Below are 24,842 nucleotides of genomic sequence, written 5' to 3'. Positions count from 1 at the left end.
GACAGATGCTCCCAAGTCATAAAGACATCCAGCAAACATCAATGGTCCTAAAGCACAAGGGAGATTGAAGTTCCCTGGATCAGACAGCTTTCTTGGGACTAACTTTCTCTGAATGATGGCACTACACTCATGGCTAAGCACCACCATACCTTGAAGCTCTTTAGTCTTGTTCAAGATAGCATCCTTTAAAAACTTTCCAACCTTAGGCATCATCAGAAATGCTTCAATGAGAGGCATTGTGAGTGGTGTCTCATTAAGAGTCTTCTCAAAGACAGCTCTTGCCTTATCTACAAGCTCCTTCTTAACCCTGCCTGGAAATGGTAGTTGGGTTGATAGGGAGGTGTTGGAACATAGACTTTCTCTGGTTCTGGTGTCTTTTCCACCTCTTTGGCCTTCCCTTTCATTGCTCTTTCAGCTTCTTGATCATCCCTTGGGGCTGCCTCCCCACCAATTTGATCATTTTCCTCAATGATCACATTGTTATGTTCTCAACCTGGTAGCTCTTTGCCACTTCTCAATGTAATGGCTTTAGCATACTCTTTTGGGTTTGGTTCAGGCTTACCAGGTAGAACACCTTGGCTTCTTGAAGTGGAGGCCTGATTCTGTTTCAGCTCCCTTATCTCTTGCTGTATGGAAGCATACTGACTCTCAGCTCTTTGTTGACCCTGTAGCAACTGCTGTAGTATACCACACATATCTGGTCCCATCTGTTGACTCTGAACCGGCGGCTGATGACTGAACTGCTGCTAACCCATCGGCTGCTCACTGAAACCTGGAGGCGCCTTGAGCTGTTGATGTTGAGAACTGAAGTTTGTACCCTGAATCTGATGCTGTGGCTGAGTATATTGCTGTTGAGGCTGACTGAATTGTGGCTTAGGTTGGAAAGAACTCTGAAACTGAGTCTTAGTAGCATAGCATTGTTGGTTTTGCTGAGGATGGTACACATGATCCTGAGGACTTGCTACATTGGGGTTGCGGTATGAGAGGTTTTGGTTGGCTCCATAGTTGTTGAACCTCTGATACCTCTGTTGATTCCCAATATAGTTGATCTTTTCCTCTGTTAGGCCATCTTCATTGATGTTCTCAAAGCTTGGAGAATCATTAAACTCAGCAACATAGTGAATTGGTTTTTGAGAAACCAATTTCAGCTTTTCTAGTTCACTCCTCAGCTCTTTAACCTCTCTAGTAAGCCTTTGATCTGAGCCTGAAGCCTCTGATCTGTTTGTCCTATCATAATCCTCACCATATGTGTCATTAGACATGGCCAAATTCTCCACAAGTTCCATAGCAGATGTAATCTCTTTTGCCAAGAAATTACCATTGGAGGCTGTGTCTAGTTGATTCCTTATCTGCGGTAAAGCTCCTCTATACAGTGTAGAAAGGAGAGAAGCATCAGAATAAGCATGGTGTGGACATTGATTGGTGTAGCTTCTAAACCTCTCCCAAGCTTCCCCAAAGCTTTCATTGTTATGTTGCTTGAAGCTTGATATCTGGTTTCTCAGTTTAGCTGTCCTAGAAGTAGAGAAGAACTTGATAAATATGCAAGTTTGCACTGCTCCCAAGTCTATATGGAACCTCTAGGTAGGTTCTTTTCCCATTGGTGTGCCTTATCTCCTTAGCTGAATGGAACCTCTAGGTAGGAATAACCTGAGCTTGAAGCTGTCTTCTGAGACACCATTGATTTTGGTGAGGTCACAAACCCTGTCAAACTGATCCAAGTGCTCCAAAGGATCCTCCATTGGCAAACCATGAAATTTGGAGTTGTGAACCATGTTGAGCAAGGAAGCCTTCACCTCAAAATTATTATTCTGAAGTGGTGGTGCTTGGATTCCTGCTCTATGCTGGTGTGCATTGGTTCTATCATTTTCCCCAACAAACACTGGTGGAATATCTTGTCTCCTTTTAGCTTGATGCTGAGGAATGAATTGAGCCTGTTGCTCATTTCTATTAGCCTGCTGTTGATTCTGCTGATCCTGCCTCTCATTCCTTTGTGCCATGTTTATATTGACATAGGCTTGTTGCTCATTTCTCTCAGCTTGAGCCTGATTCCTTTGAGCTCCATTAACATGTTGAGCCTGTTGCTCCTCTTGAACATGGTGCTCAATGTCAACCACGTGGTGCTCTCTCTGTTGTTCCATATCAGCTGCTCTATCAGTTTCCCTTGCACGTCTATCTCTTCTTCTTCTTGGCACTAACAGATTGATGTTGTCATTCAGGGGAAATGGTGGACCACAACTTCTAGACCTTGATCTGGTGTTCATACACCTGAAAAAAAAGACAGAACTTACAAAGTAATCAGTAAACAAAAAGAAAGCACTTGATCTCAAGAAAGTATATAAGACTAATGCTAGCACACTTTGGCAACGGCGCATAATGGGTTTATCAATCCAATGTGTGGTAGACACTAGAATATAAGACAGTTTCTTAATTCAAGCAAATGGTGGAGATTGTTGGTGACTAATGCTTAAGACAAGACTAAAACTAAAACAAGAACAAGTGATTAAGTAACCTAAACAAGCAAGCAATTAAACTAGGAATATGGAATGATGGAAGGATGAGACTCTAGACATGATAGTTGGCTAGGGTGCTTTGGTGCTTAACTAGAAATGCTAATGACAATGATGAAACATGATTCAAATTATTTAGAACTCTAATCAAGCCTTAATCTTTCCCAAGCATCAAGACATAAATCAAGTTATTTCACATACCCAATCATCATTTATGCAAATAACAAGAAATCATCATGCAGCTAATGCATAAACCTCTAATACAGCTCTTTCAGAAATTTCATCAAACACTTTTGGTGCATGAAATTCCCAGATTCTAAATCACAAGTGATGTGCAAGGATCTAGCTTAGAGAACAGCTTTTTAGAGAGATCAAATCATGAATCTAGCCCTAAGCACTCCTAAACTAGCACTTTAGCACCCTAACCTACACATCTAGAACCTCATTAAGGTGACTACTCACTAATCATACTAATCTCTCTTAAACCTTTGCAAGTAGAGTAGATTAGCATGATTAATGGATGGAATGAAGATAGAGATGATAGATGAGAAAGAAAACAGCTTTAATCACACAAAAGGTCTTTGATTTCTCTTGATTCACACTCACAAAAAGGGATATTTCTCTTCAAATGAGTCTTTCACAAAAGACGAAAAGAAATTAGGAGAATAAAGCTTGTCCCTATGGTAAAACCCTAAAAAAGTATTTATAGTCATTCCCTAAGTCTCTGGTCAACCCGGGACAAACCGGGTGTTGACCAGGAGAGAAAACACTTAAAAACGTCAACACATCTACACCAAGGTTCACTTGCCCGATGTTGTGCTCGATGTGGATGTGTTGTAAAGCCTGTCTTGGATGTGGATGCTAGCACCGGGGCCTGTAAATTTGATGTCATGGCCGGTGTTGAAAGTATGGGTTTGACAATGAAGCTGGCATCGGCTTGCTTCTGGTCAATGTTGTGGCCGGTGTTGGAGTTTTAGCTGGAATGGGTGGAAATGCACCGGGCAGCCTTAGGTCGATGCTGTGCCCGGTGTTGTGCAGAGGATGGGACAAGTGGAATCTACACCGAGGCTTGAATGGTCGAGGCTGGAGTCGATGTTGCTCGATAGGCTGGAACGAGTGGAAATGCACCGGGCAGCTTTTCCTCCATGTTGTGCCCGGTGTTGCTAAAGTGTTGAACGAGCAAAAAATACATTGAGGTACCTTTGGTCGGTGTGGGATTCGGTGTTGATCTCTAAGCACAGAACTCTCAAGGTAAGTCCAACACCGAGCTCAATCTTCCCGGTGTTCATCCCGGTGTCAAGGAACTCACCATACATAAACCATCACAACTTCCTGACCACTGTTCAGAATCCCGATTTTCTAGCTCCAGTATACAGATAACTCACTTAGCCCCAACTTTGGAGAAGAAACCATCAGCGCTTGGGGAGTGGAAGGTTCCCCGGATAGCTCATCTCTGCAGTGCATTGAAACGATCAAAGAGAAGTTCTTGGACTAGTGTTTACTCCGGAGACGGTATATTTCAGCAAATAACTCCAAACTGGATGATCTCATCTGTTCTGAAAAGAGCACTCAAAGAACTTGAACATTCATGAAGACCCCGGCAACTGAATCAGACTGGAAAGGCATCGTCCCACGCAATCTTTGTGTCTCATCGGATCGGTCTTGAAACTGTAGCGAGACATGTGTGTCTTCCGGTGAGCTTAACTCTCAGCTCACGACTCCAAATCCAATGATTCTACCTTTTCTGGATCCGTGACCTGATCATCTCCAACTTCGCTGAAGACCTTGTAAGCTGAATCGGTGGTTAAAACTCCCCGGACAGGTAATCTTTCAGACGTATCGGATTGCTTTGGAATGGATGCGAGACAGGTCTGTCTTCCGGTGATCGTATCTCTCAGCTCGCTGCTCCAAATTCATCAATTCTAACTTTTCTGAAATCTGAACTCAATTATCTTGATATTTGCTGAAGATCCCGTAGGCTGAATCGGCCGACAAGACCCTCCGGTAACGTGATTTTAGAGATGTATCCGCACCCTAGATTTTTGGCCGAGAATCTTGAACAACCGGTACGTGTTTTGGCCGAGAAATCTACCTGCAATACATGACAATCGTCGAGAAAAAGCTTCCCGCGGTACAGGCTATCGCCGAGAACCTCCAAAAGGCTGATTTCACCATTTTTAAAGCTCCATTCACCATTTCTCTTCCTAGCTTCATCTTTTCAAGTCCCAACAGGTTCTAAATCACCTGTAAACACTCCAAAACATGCAAAACACTCTAAGACCTAATGCAACATCCTAAAACTCTAAAGCAAAGACAAAAATATGCAAATCTATCTAAAATGCATGCATGAAACTCAATATTTGGACCAAAAATGCAATCCTAAACATGTAAATTATGAGTATATCACAATGCACCTTCCAATGCACAGCGTTTTAATATTCGTTTCTTATATGACAGAGGTTAACGACAATGTCGTTTAGCGGTTTTACTCTCACGTGGGGGTTGACCTGCATTTTTCTGAGGTGGTGGTTTGTCCTGAAAAAAAAAACCACTTGAAGGATTTATTTGCAGAAAACCCTTTTTATATTTAGAATTATAATGATCAAAACAATCAAAATAACATTTATAAACCGAATATATTAATTATATTGAGACTGAAATAACTAAAATAGCTGAAATATCCTAAAAATTTTAGTTAGTTTTTTTGTCAAAATTAAACAATTTTTTTTTCTAAAAAATTAACCAATACATTTAGATTAGACCATATTTTATTATATTTTGGATTTTTGGGAAAACATTTGAGTACCCAAAGTTGATCTAAACCCGATAAAAAAAATATACGAATGAATTAAAGACATTTAGTACAAAAAATACCCAAAAAATCGATAAAACCCACTTGAATCCGAATGAATATTCAAATGTCTAGGTTTATTTTGTCCACTGTTCTTGTTCCTTTTTTGCAATTTGTTATGTCAATCTGTTTTGATATGTTTCAATTTAACTGTTGTTGACAACAAATTTTATTTTATTTACAATTACCATATTATACAAATGCCTTTAAAATAGTTTGAAGATATATTTTCCCCTTATACAAATTCCTTTAAAATAGTTTGAAGATATATTTTCTCCTCGAAAAAATTCATAATATATTATAGCACTCAGTTCATCTGAAGTTTGAGTCTTTGTCTAAATCACATCCAGTATTAGTTCTTAATCTATTTCCATATAAAAAATAGTTTTCAACCTTAATTCCTCACTGATTTCAGAATACTTGATTAATGTAACAAAACCGGACCAAACCCAAACCTAGACCAACTTTAACATGATATAACGATACCTAACCCAAAAACTATCTTCCATATATTCTTCTTCTTGGCCCTTAAACTAAAGATTGCATCCCTTTATTATAACTACTAGGTGAATGTCTGTGTTCAATACAAGAAAACATGTGATTTCTTACGACCATATCTGTCAAAAATCGGTCTGGAAATTGCCTTTCCGATGACTTTCCGACAAAAAATGGTCGTCGGAATCACCTTGTCAGAAAAAAAATCGGTGGGATATTCGTCAGAAATTTCCGACGTATTCTTGAGAAAATCTATACGCCGGCGGATTTCTGACAGGCGTAACGTTTCCGACCAAATTTTGTGGGATATAGTATTCCCGACGGTTTTCCGTCGGCCATATGTTTTCCGACGGATAGCTTTCCAATTTTGTCATTTTCTGACGGATTCCCGACGGGTTCAATTTCCCGACGGATTTCCAACGAAGAGTTGTTCTATTTTCCGACGGATTTCCAACGAAATGCTTTTTTTTTAATTTTCGACTAATTTCCGATCGCTCCTGTATTTTAATAAAACAATTATTGTAAATAATTAAAATGCTAAATTTAAATTAAATTCGAAATTGAAATTTATAAATAAAAATAAAATTCATACAAAATATTAAATATCCAAATTACAAAAATAAAAAAATTATTTATAATTTTGCTCGCGTACTTCCTCATGTTCCAGTACTTCCGCCTGTCCCCGTATTTCTCCCGGAAAATCAGGGAACCTCGACCTCATCCAGCTCAACATGGTCGCAAGCTCCTCTTGCGTAGTGCCTAGCTTCATCTCTGTATTTTGCGTAGCTTTATCCAAAGCCGCCACTTTTTCTCCTGGAAAGCCTCTACTTTTTCCTGGAAAGCCTCTACTTTCTCCAGGAGCACATAGTTCTGCTCGATAAGATCTTCAGGAACCTGGCTAACGCCCAATGTTTCCTCTTTGTATAGTACTTTCTCGAGAACACGTTGACGTTCTTTTTTATTGGAAGTACCTTCAAAAATCAAACAAATGTTTTTAATTAACAAAATTATAAAACAAAGTATAATTTAATTATAAAGGAGAAACAAAAATAATAAACTTACTTCGCGAATCCAGCGGTTGATTTCCTCGCGCAGGAGAATGACGCTAGAGGAAGAATCACCTTGTGACTCTTGGTTGATCTCTTCATCCAACTTGTAACAAATTTCAGCTACAAGAGGATCCTGAATTACTTTGGTGTTCTTGTTTGTGTGACACGCCTTAACCAGGTCTAGATGATTTGGAGGCTCTCCTCCTGCTGCCTTTGTCTATAAAAAAAAAAACTTATAAATAATAATTTTAAAGGAAAGAACTAATTTACAAAAGTATTAAAGGGAAAATAATATTACCATTTGGTCTTCTCGACTTAAAAAACTCGTTGAACCGGAGTTGTGAACGTATTTCTGATTGCGAGCAAAAGCGGGGTTGTTGTTTTCGTTTTACTAAGCTTCAGGTTTTAAATTTATAACCCCTAAATGTCTGCAAGTGCACAGATGTGTTCTATAGTACTTAGGGTATCGATCCACAGAGACTTAGTTGTTTCAGTACGAATTCACGGCTATGCTTAAATCAGACTAGAACTAAATAATTTAGGTTTTGGTTTTGGGTTTTGGTTGTCACTAAATCAAAACTAGAAAGCAATTAAAACCAATTGAAAAACGAAAGCAAATGAAAGCAAGTAATAAGCGAATGAAAGTAGAATGGAAGCAAGTAATAAGCAAATGAAAAGCAAATAAATCGAAGGTCGTAAGCAATTAAAGACAAACGTTGGGCATCAAGGGGTTTCGCAGGGGTTCATGGACTAAGCTATGTCGATTTTAAACAAGTGATAAAGGTAATCAACTACGTATGTTTTAGAACTCGAGGCACGGAAGTATGAATAGCATAATTTCGCAGCACTAAACAACTATCTCTCGCAACCTTGATCAGTAGGTTTCCACTCTGATACTGGAAGGGAGAAGATGCAATAGCAGAACAAGACTCATCAACATTCACAACTCAACTATAGGTAGGTTTCCACTCCTAAAGAATCATTGCTCGTTTCACCCTAGTTCAGACAATCAATGAAAGCTTTCGCAACATATCATGTCAGATCGGCTTCTAAGTGGCCAGCAGAGAATCACACAGTAAAATTAAAGGCAAACGAAGAACATCTAGAAGATTATAAATCCTAAATCTATCGATTCATAAGCAAAGACACACGAAATTCCCTTTGAAAAATCCCTTTAAACCCAACTGGGTAACTACTCAAACATATTGTAAACAATCATCACAGAGTATTGAAAGTTGCAGGAAATTAAAGAAAAGAGGGAAGAAACGAAGAACGGAGAAGCAGAAGGAGGCGCGATGGTCACTTCTGCAGCGGCTCCTCTTCAAAGATGGCGCCTCATTCTCTCTAGCGTTACACGAAATCTCTCTCTCTTTCTATCTTATGTCGTCTTCTCCTTTAGAATGACCTAAAGAGGGTATTTATAGCTTTTGGAGTGGTTCTGGACACTTAGGGCTTCAAAAATAACGAAAGGAATTGATCTCGGCCTTAATTAAGTCGACTGGAAAGTTAACGACCAAGTTTCGCGGTCGTGGTGGCTCTACCCACGGGAAAATAGGTGTTGGCCGCGGTCCCGGCTCGTGGCTCTCTTCCAGAACTGCATTTTCTGTCATTCTTGCATCGGGAGTATCTGAAGATCTAACCGTTGGATTGTCTCCAAACCAAGTGAATTAGAAAGCTAGTTGGATCCTCTATGTTGTCTCAAAATTTGGGAGTGATCAGACAGTGAGAAGGTCTTTACCGCTTGCCATACTTCTGACGGTCTGCATTTATCCAAAATTGCTCATTTGTTCCAAATTGCATATCTTTTGCCCAAGTTTTCTGTGAAGTCTTTTGAAACTCTAAAACATTGAAAACACTTTAAAAACCATTGAAAACAGAGTTAAAACACCGGCATAAGATACAATTATGATCCATAAAAGTGGTCAAAATACGGTGTTATCAACTCCCCCAGACTTACCTTTTTGTTTGTCCTCAAACAAACTTAAGTCAGGAAAGAATTTTAAAATCGCAGGAACTAAACAATATCTGAGTGACTGTCCTTCTAAACCATAACTTATCGTGAAACATCTATTTGGATCTAGTCTAGAAAATTCTTACCAAAATACAAGCTAAACTAGTCCGTTAATCCGTCATGCGAAAATCTACACTCTTGGATCTAACTTTCAGTCAACTAGCTCTCTACATTCATTAAGTGTAATAGTGGATTCTCATCAAAGACATTATTCAGGGTAGACGGCGTTTGGCATTAAGGCTATTTAAGTGGTGGAGTTTAGGTGTTTCGGGTTACCTGAAGATCTGGAGGATGCAAGATATTATGCAAAACCGCAAGAGAGAGAAGGACCTGTTGATGACCGCAGATTTTCAGTCACTTCTCCTTTGCCAGTTGTTGTTGCATAATCTTCCTCCTTTGTTGTAAACAGCTGTTCCCCCAGACTTAGGTCTTTTTCGGGAATCATAAAGATAATCTCCAAAACTCCATAAAATCGGACTCAAGCTTGCCTCAAGTATAAAATTTGATCCTCCTAGACTCTCTAAGGTTTAAATTTCCTGTCCTTTCGGATTTTTTAAAAAAAAAGGGAAATAACCTTTTATAGAGAGAGAGTCTAAGGCACGAAATTGTACCAAGATTTTGGAGTTTTTCGAAGGCAAACTGAGTTTTCTCCTTTTGTTGAATCATTCCAATGAAATCGCGAGTCTCCGTCTTCAGTGACTGAAAACCGCGTTGATCCTCTTTCTCTCCGACGTTTTTGCACATATCTGCATATAGGACAATGAAAAACAAGAGTGCATGTTGTTTTGAAAGAGATTAGGTTCGGTGGGGAACTAGCTAAAGATGAACTAGCCATTCAGGATCAACAAATAGTGGTAAAAGGATGAAGGAGTCCTGAATGTATGATTTGTTTCCCTGATCTAACGCTTCAATGAGAAAATTAAGTCAAAATTAAGTCCATATAAAATGAGCTAGTATATCCTGTCAGAAAAAATCTCCATGAATAGAAGTTCTCTGGTGGGATTTCGTAATGCAAGTACTTAGCTACCTCCTAGTCTAGGCCTAAATCACAAAAAGAGCAAAAAATGAGGAAATAGCGTAGAAGCACACTAGTCTAATTCATCTTAGTATTGTTTATTGTGTTCCTGGTTTGAAAACTTTTTGAAAAACATTTTGAAAACAATTTTTGAAAAATTTTGAAAAAATATATGGGAAAGTTTTATGTGTCCAAAACAAACTCAAAACAAATCAAATTTCATTAATAACAGATGAACATCCTCCCCCAGACTTATTTCACACTGACCTCAGTGTGATAAATCTTGGAAAGAATGGTAAAGAAAATAAAAAAAGTTGAAATGTTTAAGGGAACTTATCGTGCTGGAGAGTGTTGCTCGTCTTTTGTGTTTGTTCTTCCTTATTGAAAACCTGAAATTAAATGAAACAGAAGCAAAGCAATGGAAATAGAAAATAAAGGTCAAAGGGAAATAGATAAAATACCAAGTGGGTTGCCTCCCACTAAGCGCTTGTTTCAAGTCGTTAGCTTGACATTGTTGCTCGATTAGACTTAACCGGGGTCGTAACACTCCTTGGTCTCATCATTGGTCGATGATGGATCAATCAAAAACATCACTTCTCTCTCGTCTTCTCTTTCTTCAGCCAGATATGGCTTTACACGCTGTCCATTCACTGTAAATGAATTTCCGGTTTGGTCCCACAGGACAATGGGTCTGTATGGTTTTACTTCCTTTATCGTGAAGGGTCCTGACCATCTCGTTCGTAATTTTCCTGGAAAATGCTTAAGACAGAGAATTGAAAAGAAGAACTTTATCGTTAGGAGCAAAAGTTCTATGAATAATCTTCTTATCATGATATGCTTTAGTCTTCTCCTTGTAGATCTTCGATTTTTCGTAAGCATTGTGTTGGATTTCTTCTAACTCGTTAAGTTGAAGTAGTCTTCTTTCTCCAGCTGTTTTCAGATTCATGTTCATCTCCTTTATAGCCCATTGCGCCTTATACTCGAGTTCTACTGGAAGGTGACATGCTTTTCTATAAACTAGGTTGAATGGTGTTGTTCCTAACGGTGTCTGAATGCTGTTCGGTATGCCCATAATGCGTCGTCAAGCTTGGTAGACCAATCCTTGCGATGAACTGCAGTTGTTTTCTGCAAAATCGACTTGATTTCTCTGTTTGAGATTTCTACTTGATCGCTGGTTTGGGGATGGTATGAAGAAGCAACTTTATGCGTAACTCCATTCTTTCTAAGAATATTTTCGAAAACTCTGTTGATGAAATGTGATCCTCCGTCGCTTATCACAATTCTAGGAACTCCAAAACGCGGGAATATAACAGATTTAAACAGCTTCATGATGACTTTTGCATCATTGGTGGGACTAGCAACTGCTTCAACCCACTTAGAGACGTAGTCTACTGCTACTAAGATGTATTGGTTTCCAAAAGAAGTAGGAAAGGGTCCCATAAAATCTATTCCCCAGACATCGAAAATTTTGACTTCGAGAATAAAATTCTGAGGCATCTCATTTCTTTTTCTTATGTTCTTTGGCATTTATCGGATCGCGATATATAAGCTTGAGTATCTTTGAACAAAGTAGGACACCAAAAACCAGCTTGTAAAATTTTTGAAGCGGTTTTGAAGGTTGTGAAATGTCCTGCGTAAGACGAGCAATGGCATCCGAATAAAATTTCTTCCATCTCTTCTTCAGCCACGCATCTTCGGAATAACCCATCAGCACATCTCTTATAGAGATAGGGTTCATCCCAAAAATAATGTCTTACGTCTTTCAGAAACTTTTTCTTCCTATAACCAAAGAATTGTGGTGGTTCTACATCAGCTGCTAGGTAATTTGCTATGTGCCTAAACCATGGGATGTTGAAAGCATCTGCTCGTCGCATGAGTTGACGTGGTGGTGCGGTATTGGCATTGGTGGGGGTAGTATCTATTGCATAGATATTTTATTCTGGCAAACTATCATTTAAAGGCAATCTTTCTTCAACTCGAATTCGTGAAAGATGGTCTGCAACTCCATTATCTGCACCTTTCTGATCTTAAATTTCGATATCGAATTCTTGCAGTAGGAGGATCCATCTTATCAACCGAGGTATAGCGTCTTTCTTAGACATTAAATACTTTATTGCAGCATGATCAGTATGAACTATGACCTTAGATCATACGAGATAAGAACGGAATTTCTCAAATGCAAATACGACAGCTAGAAGTTCTTTCTCTGTTGTTGCATAATTGCATTGAGTTTCGTCTAGAGTTCTGCTTGCGTAGTAGATTATGTGCAGTTTCTTATATTTTCGTTGGCCAAGCACTGCTCAGACTGCATAGTCACTTGCATCGCACATGATTTCGAATGGGAGTTCCCAATCAGGTGCTTGCACGACTGGAGCGGAAACAAGGGCTTTTTTGATCTTATGAAACGCGGCTAAGCACTCATCATCGAACTCAAAGTTCGTTTCCTTGCAAAGCAAACGCGTAAGAGGTCTAATCTTTTAAGAAGCGCCTATAGAATCCTGCGTGTCCTAAGAAACTACGGATGCCTTTTACGTTTGTATGGGGTTCTAGGCTGGTCGACTTCGATTTTAGCTTTGTCAACTTCAATTCCTTTTCCTGAATTTCTTTGCCCAAGCACGATTCCGTCTCGTACCATGAAGTGACATTTTTCCCAATTTAATACTAAGTTCTTATCTTCACATCTTTGCAGAACTTTACCAAGATTGGCTAAGAATTTTTCAAAAGAAGATCCATACACAGAGAAATCATCCATGAATACTTCCATGAAATCTTCAATAAAGTCTGTGAAGATCGACATCATGCACCGCTGGAAGGTAGCAGGTGCATTACACAATCCAAAAGGCATACGTCGGTAAGCGAATGTGCCATATGGACAAGTGAATGTCGTTTTTTCTTGATCCTCCGGGCGAATAGGAATTTGGAAAAATCCAGAGTATCCATCAAGGAAGCAATAGTAAGGGTGATTAGCTAACCTTTCTAGCATTTGATCTATGAAGGGAAGTGGAAAATGATCTTTCCTAGTTGCTGTGTTCAGTTTCCGGTAATCGATGCAAATACGATGTCCAGTTACTGTTCTTGTAGCGATCATTTCATCTTTATCGTTTTTAATGACAGTGACTCCTCCTTTCTTTGTAACAACATGAACTGGGCTAACCCAAGTGCTATCTAAGATAGGAAAGATTATTCCAGCTTCTAAAAGCTTCATAATCTCCTTCTTGACAACATCCATGAGATTAGGGTTCAGTCTCCTTTGACTTTCGATTGAGTTTTTAGCATTATCCTCTAGATTAATTTTGTGCATACAAAGATCTGGAGAAATTCCAAGTATGTCATCAAGTGAATATCCTAAGGCTTTTCTATGCTTTCTCAGCTCAGTCAACAACATTGTGGTTTCTTCTTCTGTCAGACCAGAGTTGATAATGACAGAATAAGTTGAATTTGGTCCAAGGAAGGCGTACTTAAGTCCGACGGGAAGAGGTTTAAGCTCGACTTTAGGGGCTTTAAGCTCGCTCCAAGGATCATTAATTGCTGCAGCGGTGTCTTTAGGAGGTGTAGGAATGTTTGTTTGGTCCTTAAGATCTAGATAGTTTAGAGGTTTCCTATAAGTTTTGGATTTATCAAGCATACGTGCGCACTCACTCGAAATCTCTTCAAGGAAATTGCGTTCATCTTTTTCGGGTGAAAGCGTGACACTTAAAGGGTCGTCTAGAAGCAGATCTTCATAGACTTCCTCATTAATTCCGTCTAACTCATCAATCCAACAAATTTTGCCATCCAAAGTAGGTTTATCGAAACTTTTGTTCATGTCAAATTGCATAACTAGACCGGCTAGATAAAGGTCGATTTTTCCTTCCGGGACATTGATTATGGCTCCGGCTGTAGATAGGAATGGTCGTCCAAGAATAAGTGGATCCTTAGGTTCTCTTTCAAGTTCTAGAACTATGAATTCAGTTGGTATGGAACATTTTTTGATTTCTACGGGAACATCTATTAGGATACCTACGGGTTGTCTAACTAAACGATCAGCTAATACTAAGGAAATTTTAGTGGGATGGAAAGTGTGGTGTCCTAAATGTTTTGCTACTGAAAGAGGCATCATGTTTATGATAGATCCTAAATCACAGAGAGCACACTCAAAAGCGACATCATTGATGGTGCAAGAAAGTACAAAGCTTCCAGGATCGTTTTTCTTTTCAGGGTTTCGGCTTTGCAGGATAGAACTACATTCATGGACTATCATCATAACGCCTTCTTCAAGAGTCAAAGAATTTGTTAGAATACCCTTCATGTATTTTCTTAAAGCATGAATCATAGCACAGGCTTCTACGAAAGGTAATCTCACATTTAACTGATCGATTAGCTCTTTCAGCTTAGCTTTTTCTTTCTCTTTCTTAGGGGCTCTTAAGGCTCTAGGATATGGAGGTTTAGGCTTGTAAACACGAGTTGGTGGAGGTGGAATAGGGTCTTCTCCGAGGATTCCCCGGGATGTATCTTCTCTTACTTCTTCTCCATCCTTCTCTCCTACTACTTCTTTTTCAACATCTTCAATCGTGATTCTTTCTCTTTCCCTTTCATTTTCCTTACCCTTTTTCTCAACTTCGAGATCTTTAGGAAATTCAGGCTCTTTGTAAGCTAATCCACTGCTAAGTGTGATAGCTTTCACATCATCGGAGGGATCTGCTTCACTTAAGTTTTCGAAAGAATTTTCACTTGGCTCCTCCTCAGGTTTATCTAAGTTTTTAGAGTTAGTTTTGATCATCAGGCTAAGGAGGGTATAAAATTTTTCATTGAAATCCTCTTGCATCATTTTTAGCTCAGATCTAAGATCAATAATCTCTTGTGACCTAGATTTTTCAAGCTCTAGAATTCTTTTGTTTAGATTTTCAGCTTCAGAAGAGGGAAAACTAGAATATAGGAATGGGATTAAATTGAATAGCCAAGATAGGTTCGGAAGATGGTTTCCAGTCAAGCTCGGAAGACGGTTTCCCGCGGTCAGAAGGCTCGTGACCACGGTGAACCAGATCTTGGCCGCGGTCAGAACAGCCGCGACCACGGTGAAAGCTTTGATTGCCGCGGTTTGAATGAATGGACCCGCGGTGATCAGAAACGAATGGAAAATTTTGAATTTGGTAGATTTCTGCAGTGTTCACCATCCCTTGATCATAAGAGTCCATTGAGTTGTCCCAACCGTCAAAGTTACATGTATTGTGTGTCTTGTTTGGTTGTTGCAATCCAAGATGACTCATTATGTGATGGAGACACTTTATAACTTGTGAGATCTCTTCCTTCTTCTCAGGAAGTGCAGAATTACCAAAGGTTGCTTGATTATGGATGCTGTTTGCAAAATTTGTGATGAAAACATGAGCATCTTCTACAGATCTAGTTGAGAAGTCTCCATTACTTGATGTGTCGAAAGAGTGCCGTAACTCTGGAGTTATACCGCGATAGAAGATACCCAGCAGGTATTCGTCGGTATATCCATGGTGTGGACAATCTCTTTGGTATTCCCTAAATCTTTCCCAAGTATCTAAAAGATCATCATCTTCTTTTTGTTTAAAAGTTCTTATCTTGTTTCTTAAGAGATTTGAACGATTTCTAGGGTAAAAACGATTTAGGAAAGTAGTTCTACACGCTGCCCACGTTTTTAGTGAAGCAGGTGGCAAAGATTTTAGCCATTTACTGGCATTGTCTCTCAAAGAGAATGGGAAAATACTACACTTGTGGTAATTTCCATTTGCTGTAATGGTTGCACATAATTCTTCGAACGTCTCGATATGGTCAATCGGGTGTTCGGAATTGTAACCATGGAATTGATTTTGTTGAACTAAATAGATATAGGGTACCTTAATTTTGGTTTCGCCATCCTCTGGTAAGGCTGGTTGAATAGCTCTTCGATCTCCCAAGAATTTCTCGAGTGAATAGAAACTTCCAATCAGTTCATCATCATCTTCATGTTTTGTCGATCCGATCAGCTCATTGTCATCATAGATCGGTTCTTCAAACTCATCATCAGTCAGGTCATCGTCGCTTGGATCACCATCTACACGATATGGTGGATCACCAAGAGTCCCGGGAACATGTTCCCGGTCTCTCATCGCAGAGAAACCTGAAGAATTCAAAAGAAAAAGTAAAAGTAAACAAGTGTTCTAATGGATTTAAACTGGGATTCGCAATGAAACAAATCAAAGTCCCGGGAAACGGCGCCAAAAACTTGATTGCGAGCAAAAGCGGGGTTGTTGTTTTCGTTTTACTAAGCTTCAGGTTTTAAATTTATAACCCCTAAATGTCTGCAAGTGCACAGATGTGCGCTGTAGTACTTAGGGTATCGATCCACAGAGACTTAGTTGTTTCAGTACGAATTTAAGGCTATGCTTAAATCAGACTATAACTAAATATTTAGGTTTTGGTTTTGGGTTTTGGTTGTCACTAAATCAAAATTATAAAGCAATTAAAAACAATTGAAAAACGAAAGCAAATGAAAGCAAGTAATAAGCGAATGAAAGTAGAATGGAAGCAAGTAATAAGCGAATGAAAAGAAAATAAATCAAAGGTTGTAAGCAATTAAAGACAAACGTTGGGCATCAAGGGGTCTCGCAGGGGTTCATGGACTAAGCTATGTCGATTTTAAACAAGTGATAAAGGTAATCAACTACGTATGTTTTAGAACTCGAGGCACGGAAGTATGAATAGCCTACTTTCACAGCACTAAACAATTATCTCTCGCAACCCTGATCAGTAGGTTTCCACTCTGATCCTGGAAGGGAGAAGATGCAATAGCAGAACAAGACTCATCAACATTCACAACTCAACTATAGGTAGGTTTCCACTCCTAAAGAATCATTGCTCGTTTCACCCTAGTTCAGACAATCAATGAAAGCTTTTGCAACATATCATGTCAGATCGGCTTCTAAGTGGCCAGCAGAGAATCACGCAGTAAGATTAAAGGCAAACGAAGAACATCTAGAAGATTATAAATCCTAAACCTATCGATTCATAAACATAGACACACGAAATTCCCTTTGAAAAATCCCTTTAAACCCAACTGGGTAACTACTCAAACATATTGTAAACAATCATCACAGAGTATTGAAAGTTACAGGAAATTAAAGAAAAGAGGGAAGAAAAACGAAGAACGGAGAAGCAGAAGGAGGTGCGATGGTCACTTCTGCGGCGGCTCATCTTCAAAGATGGCGGTTCATCTTCAAAGATGGCGGCTCCTTCTCTCTAGGGTTACACGAAATCTCTCTCTCTTTCTATCTTATGTCGTCTCCTCGTTTAGAATGACCTAAAGAGGGTATTTATAGCTTTTGGAGTGGTTCTGGACACTTAGGGCTTCAAAAATAACGAAAGGAATTGATATGGGCTTTAATTAAGTCGTCTGGAAAGTTAACGACCAAGTTCCGCGGTCGTGGTGGCTCTACCCGCGGGAAAATAGGTGTTGGCCGCGGTCCGGGCTCGTGGCTCTCTTCTGGAACTGCATTTTCTGTCATTCTTGCATCGGGAGTATCTGAATATCTAACCGTTGGATTGTCTCCAAACCAAGTACATTAGAAAGCTGGTTGGATCCTCTATGTTGTCTCAAATTTTTGGGGTGATCAGACGGTGAGAAGGTCTTCACCGCTTGCCATACTTCTGACTGTCTGCATTTATCCAAAATTGCTCATTTGTTCCAAATTGCATATCTTTTGCCCAAGTTTCCTGTAAAGTCTTTTGAAACTCTAAAACATTGAAAAAACTTTAAAAATCATTGAAAATAGAGTTAAAACACCGGCATAAGATACAATTATGATCCATAAAAGTGGTCAAAATACGGTGTTATCAATTTCTCCTTGCCATCTCGTTGACTCTTCTGTTTTTTGGATTGTCTTTGCGACGTCTTCTCTATCTTTGGCTGTAGCCAATATGGGATGAATTTTTGCCAGACAGAGAGGTTCAACCTTTTGGTTTTCGTTGACCTTTCCTTCACTTCTGTTTTCACTCGTACATGTGGTTAGAGTATTGCGTAGCACACTAGTCTAGAAACAACTTCTCGATAGCTACCGTGCGACTCCTATGCCAACTAAACTCTTGCTAAAAATAATTTAAAACATGTTCTTGTTAAATAGTACTTATTAAAAAATTTTGTTAGTTATAATTTTGATAACTAAAAACTTACCGCAAATTTTTTGAACCAAATGTTTTTCTCTTCGAGAGGAAAATCAGAAAACACTGGGTAGGGCTTATCGAGCATTGAATGCAGCAGCATTCATAAAATGCATTTGCTGATCCCATTGTTTGAATATCCAAACCTATATTACAAAAAAAAAATTGTTATTTTCATTAAATAAATTAAAATAAAATTAAAAAGTTTAAACTTTTGATTTACCATGTCACGTTTCTTTTTCGGAAAGGATCAAGCATCGTGCATAACTCTCGTCCAGGCTGTAGAAGTAAGTTGTTGATACTATCTATTAAAATAATTCTTAATCTAACATAATAAGAACTTAAATTTCAAAATTAATTTGTTTTAATTAGCTATAATTAAATAAGAACAGATTTATTAAAAAATATATATATTGTAATTTAATTAAAACAGATTCTATTGCTTATATACATATTAAAATATTATTGTTCTTTTTTTAATATATACCAGTATATCTAAGAAATCTAATTATTTTAATAGATAATATTTTACAATTTTAATTTTAAAATGTATCATAGAAAAATATAACAATTTGCTTCTAACAATTCTAAAAAATAAATTTACAAATTCTAGTTTAGAATAATTTCTAACAAACAAATCTAACTTTTTCCAAAATTTTAACAAAATCTAGAATAAATTCTTATAAAATTTTAACACATTCACAAATTCATCAATTCACAAATAACATCCTAAATTCACAAATTCATAAATAACATCCTAAATTCACAAATTCAGAAATAACATCCTAAAAATCAAATAATTTTATTAATAAAATTTTTACATTTTCTGGCTGTGGAAGCAGATCGGTGGCTATTGAGGGAGGTCCGGCGGGTCGACGGTGGACCAGAACCGGTGGCATGGCAAGAAGGATCGGCGGCGGCGGACTGAACCTGCAAATAAAACCACGGAAAAAGGTGAGGAGAAGATAAGAAAGAAGAAAATAAAAGCTGAGGAGATGAAAAAAGAAATTACCTCAGAGCTGAATAGCAGATCGACGGCAAGATGTAGCAGATCTTGGATCTGGACGTCGAAGTCTGCAAGGTGAAGAAGAAGAAGAATAAAGAATGAAGAAGAAGAATAGATAAGGGACACGAAGAATCAAAGGATTAATTAAAAAGGATGTAGTCGGGATTCAGTCGGAAATCTGTAAGATGCGGTCAGAAATCTTAAAAAATTTAGGAAATATTTTGTGAGGAAATATTATGCGGTTCCGACGGTTTACTAGAAATATTTTTTTTTGTTCCCCACGTATATACATGCAAAAATTTCACAATCCGTTGGAAATTCGTCAAAAACTTCGACAGATTTCTGACGGAAATTGGAAAATGATGATTTTTTTTTGTAAATCATCATAGTAATACATCATATTTCATAAATTTAGATTAAAAAATCATCATAATATATCGTATTAATCTAGTATGTACCAAAAAATTGTAAAATCATCAAATTTTCTTATTCCATCGGAAATCAGTAGGAAATTATATTGATCAGAGTATGAAATTTCAAAAATTTAATGGGAGTATTCTTTAAAATACATGATTATGTTCATATAACAACTGTTACCTTATAACTCAACATAAAACAAAATTTCTGATGGTTTTTCGAAATATACAAATGACAAACATATAACCATCATACATATATATAGAAGTTAAGGTTATCTTTTAAGGGTTTAGGATATATGTTTGTTAAATGCTGAAAACAGTCTTAATTTGATAAATTTCTTTCTCAATGTGCATCACATCAAAATTATGCCGAAGTAGATGTTCCTTCCAATATGGAAACTCAAAGAAAATAGTTTTCTTGTTCCAATTATGGTACTCTCCACACCCTTGAATAGGAACATGACCATTCCCACCACATGAAACCATCTTGTCAGCACCAAAATCTCTTAAATGTTGGATTATATCTAAATCTGCAGGCTCTAGAGGTGGAGCATCATAAAATTTTTATTCTTCCTAAACAATGTCGTGCTCATTTGATATGGATGATCGGAGGGTAGAAATCGTCGATGACAATCAAACCAAGAAGTCTTTCGTCTATGTCGTAATTGGAATGCATCAGTGTTATCTTGACATTACGGACATGCTAATCATCCGTGAGTGGACCATCTAGATAGCATACCATATTCCGGAAAATCACTTATCGTCTACATAAGAACCGCTCTTATTACAAATTCTGTTGTAGAGAAACATCGAACGCGTTAACGCCATGTTTCCATAACAACTTCAACTTATTAATTAGTGGCTGCAAGAAAATATCAAGAGATCTCTTAGGGTGCTCTGGTCCAGGAACAAGTATCGTGAGGAACAAAAACTCTCGTTTTATGCATAAACTATATGGCAAATTATAAGTTAAATCCATCGGTAGATAACCCAAGGTAGACGTTCTTCGGCTCAACCGCAAAACTAGGATAGAGCTCTTGAAAATGTTTCCACGCTTCAACATCTGAAGGATGCGCAATCTCTCCATCTGAGTTGTGTTGTGCATGTCATCTCGTAGGAGCTGCTGTTCGCTCAGATTGATATAACCTTTTCAACTTCTCCTTTAATGGAAAATACCACATCATTTTATGTGGAACAGGTACTCTACCACTTGTTTCTTGATACCGAGATTTGCGACAAAATTTGCACTTCAAATGATGTTCGTCGTTCCTCCAAAATATCATACAATTATCGATGCAGACATCTATCATTTCATACGGTAATCCAAGCCCGCCTACAAGTTTCTTAATCTCGTAATATGACGCCAGTGAGATATTATCTACAGGTAAAATATATTTAACAAAATCAGCTATTGCATCCACACAATCTTCAGCCAAATTAAAATCCGTCTTTATAGTCATCAACCTGCTTGCAGATGATAAATGTGAAATACTCTCTCTACATCCTCCATACAAAGGTTGCTTAGCTGCATCTAGCATATCAAAAAATTTCCAGGCTTCAAAATTAGGTTCTTCTATTCTATTACCATCCTGAACATACGATGCTACGTTTTCTTGAAATACGTCATTCACTATCTCAACAGTACTAACTAGGTTTGCATCATTCACCATCTGAACTTTTGGAATTGGTTCTTTTATCGCACCAGAAGCACTACTATGATAATGTACCATTGAATAAGTTTCTCCGTGCATATACCAAATCTTGTATCCCGGCATAAACTCATTCCTATACAAGTGATTTCATAGTCCTCTAACAGAGCCTAATCCGTTATTCTGACATTAAAGATAAGGACAATAAATATTTTGTCAGATCTCTCACTATTCTTTGTCGCAAGGGTAGTTAATTCTTGAACACCACTTGCATACTCATCAGTTGGTTTTCTCGATGTTGGATCAAGACAGGGTTTATCCATTCATAGTAATTGTAGGGGTTTGGGTTCGAAGAAGACGGGGTTTACCCTTGTTTTGTAAGCTATGAATGAAAATGAGGAAGTACTTATAGAAAAATCTGACCCCAATTTCTGATTGATTTCTAACCGATTTTCGACCAAATTTCAAACGTCTATAAATAGCTAGTTCAACGGATACATTAACGGCTATAATATAGAATCTACCATATCCGTCGGGAAGTTGATAATATTTCTGACGGATTTCCGACTCATTTAATAAATATTTTAAAATTTAATTTTGTATATTATTACTGTCGGAAATCCGTCGGAAATTTCCGACAAATTTCCAACTCATTTGATAAAAATGTTAAAAATTATTTTCGTATATTATTTCAATCAGAAATCCATTGGAAATCCATCGGAAATCTCTGAAAAATTTTCGACGGAAATAATACAAATGTTGAATTTAAATATTTATATTATTTCTTTCCGAAATTTCTGATGGATTTCCGACTGAAATAATATAATGTTAAAATTTAAATATTTATATTATTTCCGTCGGAAATAAGTCAGAAATTTTCCGATGGATTCCTGACAGAATATTAAAAAACCAACAATTTTAAGTATCCGTCGGAACTCCGTCAAAAATGACGATTTCCGTCGGAATTCGGTCGAAAAATTCCGAAGGCAATAAAACCCATCAAAAATTCCGTCGGAAATCGTAATAGTTATGCATAGTGGTTGTCATAAATGTTTTGTTGAATATAAAGCTTCTATAACCAGAGAAAAACTCATACATTTGAAAAATAGAACCTGTTGATAGTATGAAAAAGCCGAGAGGCAAGATTGTCACACCACAACAAACTGATATGAGGCCACATAAGGTTATGGGGTGATAAAGAGAAACACTTAAAGAAACATAATCGGTAAATAGAGAAAAATGAAAATTTTGCAACGAAAGAATATTACATTTTATCTCCTCCATTTTTTTTACTGCATTTAAAGTTTCCTTCGCACTATTTCACCACCAGAATTCATTATTTTTAATGTAATTTTTCATCGAAAATATTAAGATATCATGCAAATGGGCTTATCCACATCAACCACACCATGCTTTGGGATTACAATATAGCACAATTGCACAACACATGTCTTGATTGCACCAATCTGTTCTTATTCCAATATGTATTTGAGGTAGCAATATACCATATTTGGAGAGAAAAAAAAAACAGCCTCTACTGCCATTAAACATCATCAAACTCATCGACAAAAATGTAGTTAGTTAATTTACCTCTGACTTGTGAAGAAATATTGGTGAATTTGTTCTTTGTAGAACATGTAACGCTAGTGTTTGCATTTGCTTTAGATTCACTATTCAAGATTCTCAAGCATTCTACTTTTATCACTTTTGATAAAACAAAACACAATTGTCCATAACTGAAAATTGATTTAGCTAGATATAAGCCTATCTTTTCCAAGATTTTTCCTTGGTTTTTGTTACTCATCATTGTGTAACAAGCACGCAATAGGAATTGAAGCCTATCAATCTTGTTCAAGTATTTTGGTTTGATGTAACCATAATTATCATGAGTTTTATAATTTTTTTTCCAATGCAAACCCTAATTATAATTTCGGCTTTTAGGATTCATTCTCCTAACCATGCTAACAACAACCATGTACCATTGCACAAGCCTTCTTTCTGGTAGATGTTCAGCAACAAAAGTATTAATTGGGGTTTTGTGCCTTATGTGTAGTTCATGATTCAGTAGTCATGTTGTAGGTAACTAAAGTTCCTTTTAAACTTCTACAACATAGTTTCATACCTATGTGTAGATGTTGATTGTATTTATTTTGCCACTCCATCACCAACTTTCAATATCATACTTAACGACATTTTCTCTTCTGGTTGTAATCGCTTGTTTTGCTTGAGGATAGAAATATTTCGTTTATTCTTTAAGGTAAGAGCGGTTTATTGCTGCTCTTACTGTATCTTTCCTACAACCTTGTGAGATTACATGTAAAAATTTCCTCCTAGCAACACTTTAATTCCTCTAGATATTTTCTCTGAAAAAATGGGTCTTTGTTGCTCATGATATTTTAAATTGTACGGTTAATATATGGTGATATCTCTTCATAATTCTTCCTAGATAATCAATGATGTTTTTTCTATAAATTCTGCGCATTGTGTTGGTTTCATATCTCACATTGAATGTTCGTGAAAATCGATCAGAATTTTGAAGCGGAAGTAAGTTGTTTTACAACCTAGTACAGTTTTGCAGCTATACCAAAGTAGCTACTCGTAGTATGATTTTTTTTTTTTTTAAATGGTAGTATGAAGATTTTTTCTTGTACACATATGTCTTCTATGTTCCTACAGGCTCATAAACAAAGAGAAGATTGTCTTCTGCATTGTTTATCGAAGCCATTATCACAATATGTGCTGGCTTTTGTTCTGAATACTAGGTTGTTATAGTCTACCATGCTTTCTTTCTTGCTCATCAGTGTTGTAGCTTAACTATGCTATAGTAAAGAGTTTTGAAACTCGTTCATCATATTTATTTCTAAGTTTGGCATGTCTGAAAAGTCTACAAGTGATTTATCATGTGTAGTGAGTAGTCTTTGTATTTCTAGGAGTTTATACTATTGTATTTTCTTGTATGTTAAGTTGTACTCATTGAAATTGAATTTCTTGTGCATCTTGTATGCAATGAAATCAGGACAATACAGGTCGTAGTGGATCACCTACTATTATACATATTTTGCTCTAGTATGATGTTAGTATGATATTAATGTGCTAGAGACATCTCATCTTTTTTCTAGTCTAGCTCAAAGAACTGCTCTAGGCGCTTATTATGTTATGAATTGGAAAATTTCTAATACGAGATATTATCTATCTGATAGTATATATCCACTTGTTCAAACAATTCATGATCCACATGGTCCCAAAAATAATTATTTGCAAAGAAGCAAGAAGCATGTGGAAAAGATGAAGAACATGCATTTGGAGTATTGCAATCAAGATTTGCAAGCCGGACCAGCACACATTTGGAGTAAGAGAGTATTACATGATATAATGACAATTTGTATCACAGTGTTTAATATGATCATAGAGGATGAACGCAATATGATTATAGAGGATGAACACGATATTGATGTAATAATTAAAGAAGAACAAATTTCTAGTTGCAGAAGTTGAGATGGTGGGTGACAATGATGCTCGATTTCAAGAATTTGTAGCATATCACAAACAAATCAAGGACTAGAAAGCTCATATTGAACTCCACAATGCATTAACTGAACATTTGTTGTCTGAATATAATAATTCTAAGTAGTACAATGTAATCTTTTCACTATTGTAATTTATATCCTATATTTAAATTATAATTAGTTAGTCATAAT

General features: G+C 37.3%; 1 protein-coding gene and 2 non-coding genes across 3 annotated transcripts; 2 read left to right on the top strand and 1 right to left on the bottom strand.

Annotated features, from left to right (window-relative positions):
* Window positions 1-746: 746 nt before the first annotated feature.
* Window positions 747-3,796, bottom strand: LOC112088549 (protein kinase 4-like). The gene is made up of 3 exons (XM_024158943.1): window positions 3,708-3,796; window positions 1,648-2,265; window positions 747-1,512 (listed from the first exon to the last, which is right to left on the bottom strand). Exons 1-3 carry the CDS (start codon window positions 3,794-3,796, stop codon window positions 747-749), a joined length of 1,473 nt encoding a protein of 490 aa, XP_024014711.1.
* Window positions 1,400-1,505, top strand: LOC112088645. The gene has a single exon (XR_002900591.1). It is a non-coding gene; the product is annotated as a small nucleolar RNA R71 (small nucleolar RNA).
* Window positions 3,797-15,403: 11,607 nt separating the features above from the next.
* LOC112088733 lies at window positions 15,404-15,511 on the top strand. The gene has a single exon (XR_002900675.1). It is a non-coding gene; the product is annotated as a small nucleolar RNA R71 (small nucleolar RNA).
* The last annotated feature ends 9,331 nt before the right edge of the window (window positions 15,512-24,842 follow it).

Source organism: Eutrema salsugineum, unplaced genomic scaffold, assembly GCF_000478725.1.
Source record: "Eutrema salsugineum unplaced genomic scaffold, Eutsalg1_0 scaffold_14, whole genome shotgun sequence".
Taxonomy (NCBI): Eukaryota; Viridiplantae; Streptophyta; class Magnoliopsida; order Brassicales; family Brassicaceae; genus Eutrema; species Eutrema salsugineum.
Note: the sequence above shows the minus strand (reverse complement) of the source record. Positions and strands in the feature narration are given on the sequence as shown.

Excerpts from the sequence above, each read along its gene's own strand:
- LOC112088549 (XM_024158943.1), bottom strand. The coding sequence starts at position 3,796 with ATGAACACCGGGAAGATTGAGCTCGGTGTTGGACTTACCTTGAGAGTT. Across the intron at positions 2,266-3,707 it reads GAATCCCACACCGACCAAAG|GTGTATGAACACCAGATCAA; the intron begins GTACCTCAATGT and ends CTTTTTTTTCAG. Across the intron at positions 1,513-1,647 it reads GAAGACAGCTTCAAGCTCAG|GACAGCTAAACTGAGAAACC; the intron begins GTTATTCCTACC and ends CTCTACTTCTAG.